Genomic DNA, 11,105 nt, shown 5'->3' on the forward strand with positions numbered 1-11,105 from the left:
GAAATTTTTTTTTTTTTTTCACCAGTAACAACTAATAACAATTTATCATTTAAGATTTATTGTAAAAATACTATAAACATAGTATTTCTAAAAAAAAATTAATAATAATGGTAAATAATAAAGAAATGGTTTAGGCTTTTTTTCCCTCAATATAGAGTCGGCCCTGCCAGTAAGATTGAGCTCAAACTTTTCAATGACGTAGAAAAGGGTTTAAAGATTTCAAGTTTCACAAGGCTCTAAAACATAATGATGGCATTGGCCTATTGGAAATCCCATTCAATCAACAACGGGTCTGTGACCCATTCACTAATTTGATTGGGTTGAGTGATGAGTGATGTTATACCCAATTCAATCCGACTCGTGAGTAGCCCTAATTGGAATGAGATAAGAATGAGATCAGATCATTTGTCAAACATTCCTCCTTCTACCTAAGTTACTTCAAAACGTAGTATTAGGAAGAGATGTAATCGAATCATGTGTATCACGATCCTTTTCCATCTTTTCATGAAGTGAAAAAAGTTGTGTAAGGAGACAAATCGAGTAAGGGTAAATAAGAAAAGGTATTTTGTCATTCCTAATGGCAAGGTGCCAACCTTGATGAGTGTGGGGGCCCTTTTTGCATTAATGGGTCAGGGCCCGTTCTGCTATGCTCAGGCCCGTGGAGTAGTGGGTTAAGGAGTTGGGACTAGCCTATTATCCCAATGGGATTATGACGCAGGCCAATTTGTGTGCAAACTAGACGTTCCCAATATGCAAACAAGGCAAGGAGTGCAGTGGCAAACTAGGTATCTTAACAAATATAGCAAGTAGTGCCACGGCAAAACAACTGATATAGCAAATATAATAAAAGATACCACGGTAGAACAACTAATACAAGGTACCAAGGCGAAACAAATATAATAAAAGATGTCACGGCGAAACAAATAATACAACAAATATAATAAAGGTACCACGGCATATATAACAGAAGGTATTGCAGCAAATATAATAAAAGGTACCATAGCAGAATAGCTAACTATAAAAGGTGCTACGGCAAAACAAATATCAATACAGATGATAAACAAGTTAAAAGGAGCTATAGCAGGACGGTGATAGCAACTCTAGGCAAATAGGATTGCATGAGTTCACCACCTCAATCCTAGGTCAAATCTTTCAATAGGAAATGGTCTAAGAAGGAATCCGAACCCCAACACGGGCAATCTTGTCACAAGCTTCTACCATCAAAGTTGTGCATTCTGGAAAAAAGACCTAAATGGTTGTGCGTTGTTACTTATAGAGTTTCAAAGAGTGGGCTTGTCAAGAGGGAGAGAAAAGATAGTCTATTGATACATTCTCCTATTTCTGCCATGTTTTCTCCCTTCTCCTCTCTTCTTTCTTTCTTCCATTTTTATTTAATTCTTACTTTTAAGTTTCTTACTACTATCTTGTCGTGGGTTTCTCCTCCCTTCATCTATGACTACCTCTTCCTTTTATAGTGAACTAATTCAATGTGATTTCTCCCTTTTGCTCCTAAGGCTTCATCAACTGCTTTTGGTTTCTTGTGGGCATTCCTTAAGGACAACCCACCAACCTTTTGGTTGCCCGGCCACTACCTCTACTCAAAGTGTGCTTGCTGTACCACTCCCCATTCTAGGACAAAACTCCTCTTTGTTTTGTTTCTCCCTTCATCTTTCCCACCTTACCCGAATGGATAAGGGTTTGAGTCCCTCTCTCTATCTACCTCTATGGCATGCATCAAGTGGTCACAACCCTTTGCTTACCTTTTTTGGACGAAATGTCATCCTAGCAAGGCATTTTTCCCAAAAGAAGCCTTGGCAAGAATCCCAAAATAGACTCCTTTTCCCCTCACCACCAAACCACACCCTCTGATTCCTTTGACCGTAGGCCCACCTCTCCTGTATTGACTGGGTACAAATGGGTGGTGCTCCGGCCCTTGTGTGTTCATTCCACCACCCTTTGCGTTTGTCTCCTTTTGCTCCCACATCATTTCTGCCAGGTCTCATTCTGCTTTGTGTCTCTTGTGCTAGTGCTTATCCTCCACGGCGTGAAGGGCGTGAGTTTTTGGGCTTACATTATTCTTCATGGGCTTGGACATTGGCTTGGCAGAAGTTCCTGTCCATCCAATCTGTTAGGCTTTTGCTCTTATTGCTTCTCTTATTGCTATGCCCATGGGCCTGTTGGCTGTCATTTCTGCCATGTAGGTCTATAAGGTTCTTTTACCTCTTTTCTTGGGCTTTCACAACCTGTTATTTTACTTTTACCTCTTGTTACGCCTATGGGCTTGCTGGCTATTATTCTTGCCATACTAGCCCATTGGGCTTTTTACCTCTATTATTGAGCTTCCATGGTCCATTTACTTTACCTTTACATCTTGTTGTGCCCATAGGTTTTCTGGCTGTTACTCTTGCCATACTGGCCCATTGGAATTTTTACCTCCTTTCTTGGGCTCCCATGGTGCATTTACTTTACTTTTACCTCTTGTTGTGCCCATGGGCTTGCTAGCTGTTACTCTTGCCATACTGGCCCATTGGGCTTTTTACTTCTTTTCTTGGGCTCTTATACCCCATTAACTTTGTTTTTACCTCTTATTGTGTTTATGGGTTTGCTGGCTGTTATCCTTGCCATGTTGGCCCATTGGGCCTTTTACATCTTTTCTTGGGCTTCCATGGCCCATTTGCTTTCATCATGCTTCTTTCACTCCCTTCTTCTTTCATCTTTCTTCATTATTAGGCTTTTTCTGTCATTGGGCCCTTTGTTAAAAACATTTATCAATAATGAGATTGAAATTAGAAGCGAGGGAGAAGAACGATATGAGAGTAAGCACTTTAAGGATGGTGTTAGGGTATGTATAAAAAATAAACATATCTGAATAATTCAAATATACGTAAATCTATGATAAAATGAAAGTCATTTAGTTTTTAAAGGACTTCTTCTAATGCTACCACATAAGTGTTTGAAAGCTTATATTTATTTAACATTTTCATTATTATATAAAATTTTTATTTTGTTAATAAAGTTACAATAATGCTAAACTATGAGTGTGTATGATTTTTACAAGTAGCTTATTTGCATAGAATTATCAAAATATCTAGTTTTTGATAACTTTTATGTTAAATATGTTAAAAAAAACAAAACATTAGTTTATTTCAAAAAAGGCTTAAAGTTCAATTATTTACCAGGAAAAAAAAAGTTGAGAAAAAAAAGGCAAAAAATAAAATGTTTTTAAGTAAATCCTAAATGCACACTATGTTATTTTAAATTGATTAGAACTTTTTTCTTTTTTTTTAAACAACCCAATAGTGAAAAGAATCTGATTAAATTAGTTTTTATCTTCTCAAAACAAAATCTAAGTAGAAAAGTGACACATATCACATTCAATGTCTCATATCAATTTAAAAGCCTTTTTTCTATAAAATTTGTAGTAGTTTTAGTATTTTTCTTACCTTTTTAGTCGATAATATATCAGTTTGTAAGATTTAGAAGTAAAATTTATAGTATTCCTAGTATTATTTTTCTAATTTAATTCAACAAGTTTTTCTTCTATAAAATATCTAATTTGAATTTTATTTATTTTTTTGAGATAAAAGATAGAAACTTTATTAAGACGAAACCAAAAAAGAAAAAACATATTAAAAAAAAAAAACCCTAAAAGGCTAGAGGAAAGTCCCACCAGAATAAGGAGGAAAAAGAAAAACAATACTGTAAAGGACAATAAAACTCAATTGCATGCCCAGCCTATGGTCGATTCTGAGTCCGCATGAGCCTCTTGTACTCCTCTAGAAAACAAACAGTTCTTTCCAAAATTTGTCGAGGATGAGGTTGGGTTTTCTCAAAATAGAATTTGTTCCTTGCATTCCAAATAGCCCAACTTATTACAGCCCACCTCTCAAGTTCTTGAGTTTCCAACTTAGCTTCTAGCTGCTGAAATAATAAGAAAAAATTATGTTGTTCATTGGAACATTTCTGCAATCTACCCCGAGACAAAGCCCAAACATTATGTGCAAGTAGGCAACTCCACAGAAGGTGGTCCACTGATTCTAACTCATGGTAGCATACCTCGTATCTTGGCTCAGTCATCACTTTCCTTTGACATAAATTGTCTCTAGTAGGCAAGATATTAGAGCATGCACACTAGAGAAAGGTTTGAACCTTAAGGGGAATGTTAAGGGACCAAATTCTCCTCCATGTCGACCCATCCGAGCGGGCTGAAGAGTGTTCCACATCGCCTTGTTGGTTTATGTGAAGAGCTTCCTAATCAGCTGATTTAACAGAAAATTGATGATTTTTGGTCCTCCTCCATCTCAGCTAATCCCGATTACTAGGATTAAGAGGTAAAGAAAAAATTTATTGACAGGTGCGAAGAGTAAAAACTTTCGAGATTATTGTTCTATCCCACTGTCTGGTGACTCCATTAATGTTCACTCACATGCATCATTGATGGTGGGGTATCAACAAGAAATCTAGGTGGGTTGGGTAGCCAACACGGGTCAGTGACTAGATCTTTACAACTGTCTCCAATACGCCACTTAGTACTCTTCCGAATGAGCTCCCTAGCAGCTAAGAGACTATGCCATACATAATACGAGTTGGAACCCAATTCAGCATCCAGGAAGTAACATGAAGGGAAGTATCTAACTTTATAAACATTATAAAACAATGAGTGGGTGTGATGAATAAGTCTTCATGCCTGTTTTGCAAGCATTGCTAAGTTAAAAGCATGGATATCTCGAAAACCCACACCACCTTAGGCTTTTGGAGTGCAAAGTTTTCTCCAGTTAATCCAATGGATTTTTTTTTCTCTCATCATTTGCTTGCCCCCACTGGTATTTAGCCAAAGTAAAGTTGATGGTATTGCAAAGGATCATCGGAAGTTTGAAGAGGCTTCTAGAATAAGTGCGAATAGCTTGTGCCACTGTTTTGATTAAAACTGCTGTACATGCCTTGGAGATATATTTTTCCTTCCATCCCATTACTAGCTTTGTTTATCATTTCCTGTAAATCCCTAAAAGTATTCATCTTCAATTTACCCCTCACTGTTGGTAGACCAAGATACTTCTCACAGTTTGACATGATTCGGGCTCCCAAACTTCTCTAGCCCGATGCCTCTTTATATTGCTGCAATAGGTTCATTAAATTAATGCATTCCGCCATAGAGGCTTGACAAAAAAGAAGGCTGTCATCAGCAAAAAGTAAACGAGAAATTCTTACCCCTCCTAAGCTAGACAAAATACCATGTAGAGAATGGTTTTCTTCTGCCTTACGAAGTATAGCCAATAGACCTTCTACACATAACAAGAATAAGTATAGCGACAATGAGTCCCTTTGTTTAACCCCCCTAGAAGGAGAGATGAAACCCCTTGGTTCCCCATTAACAAGCACTAAATAGAAGGCTGTGCAAATAGTTTCCATAGCCAGCTGTACCTAGTTCTGATCAAAACCAAGCTTAAGCATAATACCTCTCAAAAAACCCCATTCCACTCTATTATAAGGCTTACTGATATCAATTTTCATTGCCATCTGCCCCACTTTGCCCTTACATTGATTATGCATCTTGTGTAAAATTTCAAAAGCTACAGTAGTATTGTCAGTGATTAAACGTTTAGGAACAAAAGCACTTTGGGCATCTGAAATAACCCTAGGCAGAATAAGTTTAAGCCTATTTGCAATAACCTTGGAGAAAATCTAAGAAACTACATTGCCCAAACTTATAGGCCGAAAACTAGAGACATGCTTTGGTTCATTCACTTTGGGCACTAAAACAATGTGTAAAGTTTATTTTACGTAGCAAGTGGCCATGACGTAAGACAGATAGAACAATATTAGTGACATTCGGCCTTACTATATGCCAATACTTTTGAAAGAAAAAGGGGGACATACCATCGAGGCCATGGGATTTGGAGGGATGCATTTGGAATAGAGCATGCTTGACCTCATTTGCTGTGCAGTCCTAGATAAGGGTTTAATTCATGTTTGAGGTCACCAATCTATCTACCTTATCAAGCACTGTTTCCATATCAATACCATTAGTGGCTAAGAACAACTTTTGGAAATAGTTTTCTGTCACATGTGATATCTCATCTTTCGAGTTTCACCAAACTTCATGCTCATAAAAAATCCCAACTATGTGGTTCTTGCAGCATCTCTGATTTGCTCTCTAATGGAAAAACCTTGAATTCTTGTTTCTTGCTGGTAACCAGATAGATCTAAATCATTGCCTCTAAAAGAGCTCATCTTGGAAAATTAATTGATTAATCTCATTTTTCAGCTTTCGAATATCCTCAAGATTTTTACGGTCATTTTGGCTAACCAGATTCTCCAAGGTTTTATGTTTTTCCTACAACCTAGTTTTTGCATTACCAAATATGGTATGACCCCATCCCAGCAAAGCCATCCTACACACCTTAATTTTCTCAAAGAGGCTGAACATTGGATTGCCCACCACTAAGCAGTTAGCCCATGAATTCCGCATAATGTCCCCACATTCAGGGTGGGATAAACACTTCTCTTCAAACCTTCTTGGTATTTTCTTCCTTCGGCTAGGTTGATTTGGGTTATGAGTGGTAATCACCAAGGGTACATGGTTTAAATAAGAAGATTGGACATGCATTACCCTACTATGTGGGAATATTTCTCTCCATCTCACATTGGCGCAAGCACAATCTAGCCTAGCTTGGACAAAAGCATCTCCTCCTCTACCATTATTCCATGTGAATATGTTCTCATGGAAGCCAAGATCAATTAACCAACAATGCAAAAGCATCTCCCCCTCTGATCATAAGTTTGGATGTGTAAATTCACCTCTTCTTTCCACAACATTGCCAAACCCCCACTTCTTTGTATGCTAGGAACAGCTAGCATGGATTGATACCTAAGGTCATCTTGTAATTTTTTCATCTCATCTACAAATTGCTTTGTTTCCACAAGAAACAAAGCCCCAAGATCTTTTTCCCTCACAAGGTGAGAGATTGCATTTTCTACACGGAGGTTCCTAAGCCCCCGACAGTTTCAACTTATGGCAATCATTGTGATTGGCTGGGCTGATCCACAACCTCACCATTGAGAGAGATGACTTTGCTTGAACGACCAAAGTCTTAATCTGTTTACACTTTGTATCTACTACCCCATCCTCCATTCTATGAGCAGAAGGTCCCATTTTCTGCCCAACCCGAATCTATCTAATAGCTGGATCCCTATGCATATCCATCACCATTCCCCGTTCTACCCTTTTCCAATTCGCGGTTTTACCAACTCCCCTATTCTGGTTGCTCTGAAACAGAGTTTTCTCCTAATCTTGTGATAATCCTAAAACCAAAGGTTAGTATGTGGGTCCGTCCTCAGAAACAAGGGAATTGCCTAAGTCATAAGAAATGGGACACACAGACTAACAAGTGCTCAATATCTGTTTCACGGGCATTCAAGGCTAATTCCCTAACATTGAATTCAACTTCTGAAAAGTCTTGGTCGAACACTACCAAAGCGAAACTAGTAGGCATCTCTGGATTCACAAGGTTGCCTTCTACGTTATTGCCATTCCTAGTCGGATTATTTTTTGTTCACGTCGGGTCCATACTAACGCCGGCATCCTCATCCTCTTGACGTGACTATGGAGTGGCTTGGGACTTCTTCCTCACGGGCTCACTCTTCCGTTTGGTATTTGCTCTCATCCACTCACCATAAGGGTTCTCACCATCCACGTTGTTCCAAGGGAGCATGCAGTCCGGTGCCTTGTGACCAAAGTGTCCTCAGTTAAAACTGTAGAATATGGCTTGAATTAGGAGTTCAACTCCTTGTTGGATTTGGATAAGGAAGGAATTTTATTCCTTTTGGATTACTGTTGTTTGAAGTTATCAAGCTTTATTGGAAGTCTTATCTACCACTTGATTTTGAGTTCTATTTGGAATAGGAGTGATTCTCCTTTTGTGTGTGGAAAAGAAGTCTAGTTCTTCTTGTTTTTGGATATTCTAGCCGACTCAAGTCTCCTATATAAGCATAGTATTGCTACAGAAAATAAAAGAAAAAGAGATGAGAGTGGTGTGAGAAAAATCGGCTCCCTCTTGTTTGGTTCTTTGATATTTGTGGGTTGCAATTTGGAATAGTGAGAGAGGTTTGTTGCCGCTTGGTTTTTGGTTATGCGGTTTGGTGATTTGCTCTCTCTTGGTGCGTTGCAACTTTTAGATTTGCTTTATAGCTCTCTCTTTGGTTTGTGCGCAATTGGTAGTTAGTATTTAGTATTCATATTTGTTATTTGTGAACATATGGTTCTTTGATTCGTATTTGGTTCTTTGGTTTTGTATTTGTGAGAGAGAGTTATTTGGGTGTATTTGAGATTTGGGTTTATGAGAGTACCTCTACACCAATTTGTATTATCCCAAATTTGATATAATGAAATTTGTTCATCATCACCCGTGGATGTAAGTTATTGTCGAACCGCGTAATTCTTGGTGTTTTGTATCTATTTTCTTTTGGATTAATTTTCTTCGTTCCTATTGTTTGTTTGGAGATCTTTCTCAAGCCTAAAATATTTTCATAATCAATTTTGGTAATTTGAGCTTCATCTATTTTACAACAAAAACACAGACCATCCAATTGTTCATATTTGAAATCCACAAAGGCTCTCTCTCCTTCAGGGTTCACAACTGGGCCACCTCTACGAAGGGATTTATCCAGTGGGATTTCAATACGAATACGAAGGAAGCGTGCTTAATCCAGAGTAACTATTATTTATTCATTAACTCTTAGCAATGAGATATATAAGAAATATAATTTTTTTTCTAACTTTTATGTGTATAGCATAGAGTTACAAGTTAAATATATATAGTGAAGGTGAGATAAGGCGGGATGGTGTAAGTAAAATTCATCCCTATCCTGTTTACCCCCTTCAAAGAGTAGAAAATCCGTGTGACTCTGATCTAACCAGTCATAAATTAAAAAACCCACTCAAATTATCTTCGGGGCAGTTGCAAATTGGAATCTACTCAAGGTTGCATCAAGACCGTACTAGAGTTTATCAAATTTAATATAAGCATTTTAGTTGTATGGTAAGAGGAAAAAAATGTTATTTAATAGTGATGCCATCTTCTAGTGTTTTTTTTTTTTTTTTTTTAAAGACGTGGCATTATGGCAAATGGCTTCACAACCATGTATTCACATTCTTAAAAATTAAATGGTGGGAATCCATAGATGTGAAAGGATATTCCTATGCGTTAATGAAATGGGCTCTTTTGGCTATAACAAAAGAAATATAAGAAAGCAAATTTGGTGAAATATTATTTATGAACGAATCACCACCCACACTTTCCTTCTGCTTTAAGCAAATTTTTTTTACATGTGATTGAAACTTGAAAGCATCCATCAATAATAATTAAGTTCATTTTTATACGCAATACGAAGTTTTAGCTAACATTGGTACTTTTGACAACAATATATTGATAACTTGAAGCTATATTATTCCGGTTCTGGACTTTGAAGTAGGAAAATTAAAAAATTACTCTGTTCTGGCTTTGGGTTCATTGCGGTTCCTATTATTAATAAATGACAGAAGAATCGATTCTCCAAAAAAATAAAAATTGACAGAAGAATCTTAACCCTCCCAATCCTTACACCTATACAAAATAAGAACCAAAATTGTCAGTTTCGAAAGAAGCATCACCTGATATAAAAAGATATGTAGGATGATAACTAGTTTGATTACTTAAATTTTACAAAAGCTCAATCTATCTTCGAAATTGGTAATGATTAGTTTTATTTCTTAAATTTGCAAAGCTCAACCTTACTGGGGAAGTTCTTGGAGCACTAGCATTAGGGAGTAAAAACCCACCAATTACTATTTTTAGCAAGTAACAAGGTAAAAAGAAGCTACATTCCAGGGTGGGTTTTTATTTTCTTGGGATAATTACAGTAAATCCATCTGTGGTTAGGCCCGTTTTCACTTTGCCTACCCGTGGTTTAAAACTTTACACTTTGCCCACCTAAATTTCAATCTGTTACCCATCTGTTACCCACCTTTCCCTTTGCCGTTAGAAAAACATATTTTTAGGGAAAAACAAACATAACAAAGATCAAAAAATTAGGGTTTCTTATTGCTTAAGAACTTCTATGAGAACAGAGTGGGGTACTCTTAGTTGTTCCCGGTTCTGCTGTGTACCCATAAGCGGATATCAGTGAAGGAAGTCGAAAGCGATTCAAATCCTCAACTGGGTCTTGTTCGCTGTTACCGTCTTCTTCATTTTTGTCCTCGTCGAATGTGTGTGAGAAGACCATGCCAGTGGTTCTTGTGGATTCGCAAGAGACCGGTGTTCGACTCGTGCACACACTCATGGCTTGTGCCAAAGCAATCCAAAATGAAAACTTGGAGCTCGCGGGTGCTCTCGTCAAGATCATCAATTTACTCGCGGCGTCTCAAGCTAGTGCTATGAGAAAAGTCGCTACTTATTTTGCCGAAGCTCTAGCTTTTCGAATTTACAGACTTTACCCACAAGATTGCCTCGATGCTTCCATGCTTGATATGTTGCAGATGCACTTTTACGACACCTGTCCTCACCTCAAATTCCCTCATTTCACAGCTAACCAAGCGATACTCCAGGCATTCACTACTGCTAGCAGCGTACATGTTATCGATTTTAGGTTGAAGCAAGGGATGCAATGGCCAGCACTGATACAAGCGCTTGCATTAAGGCCTGATGGGCCACCGGTTTTTCGATTAACCGGAATTGGCCCATCTCAATCAAATAACACCGATGCTTTACAACAAGTGGGTTTGAAGTTGACGCAATTGGCCGAAACTATTGGCATCCAGCCGAGGTTGTTACTGTGAACTCAGTTTTTAAGCAATAAAAAACCTAACTTTTTTATTTTTGTTATGTTTGTTTTTCCTTAAAAATATGTTTTTCTAACGGTAAAGGGAGAGGTGGGTAACAGATGGGTAACGGATTGAAGTTCAAGTGGGCAAAGTGTAAAGTTTTAAACCACGAATAGGCAAAGTGAAAACGGGTCTAACCACAGGTGGGTTTACTATAATTATCCCTATTTTCTTTTACCATCCATGAATAGTTAATTCTCATATATGAGAACTAACTGTAGCTCAGGATGCAAAAATATATTATTAT

General features: G+C 37.7%; 1 protein-coding gene across 1 annotated transcript; it reads left to right on the forward strand.

Moving 5' to 3' along the window:
* The first annotated feature begins 10,258 nt into the window (after positions 1–10,258).
* LOC115956717 (DELLA protein GAI-like) lies at positions 10,259–10,813 on the forward strand. Its single transcript, XM_031075018.1, has one exon. It carries the CDS (start codon positions 10,259–10,261, stop codon positions 10,811–10,813), a length of 555 nt encoding a protein of 184 aa, XP_030930878.1.
* The last annotated feature ends 292 nt before the right edge of the window (positions 10,814–11,105 follow it).

Source organism: Quercus lobata, chromosome 8, assembly GCF_001633185.2.
Source record: "Quercus lobata isolate SW786 chromosome 8, ValleyOak3.0 Primary Assembly, whole genome shotgun sequence".
Classification (NCBI taxonomy): domain Eukaryota; kingdom Viridiplantae; phylum Streptophyta; class Magnoliopsida; order Fagales; family Fagaceae; genus Quercus; species Quercus lobata.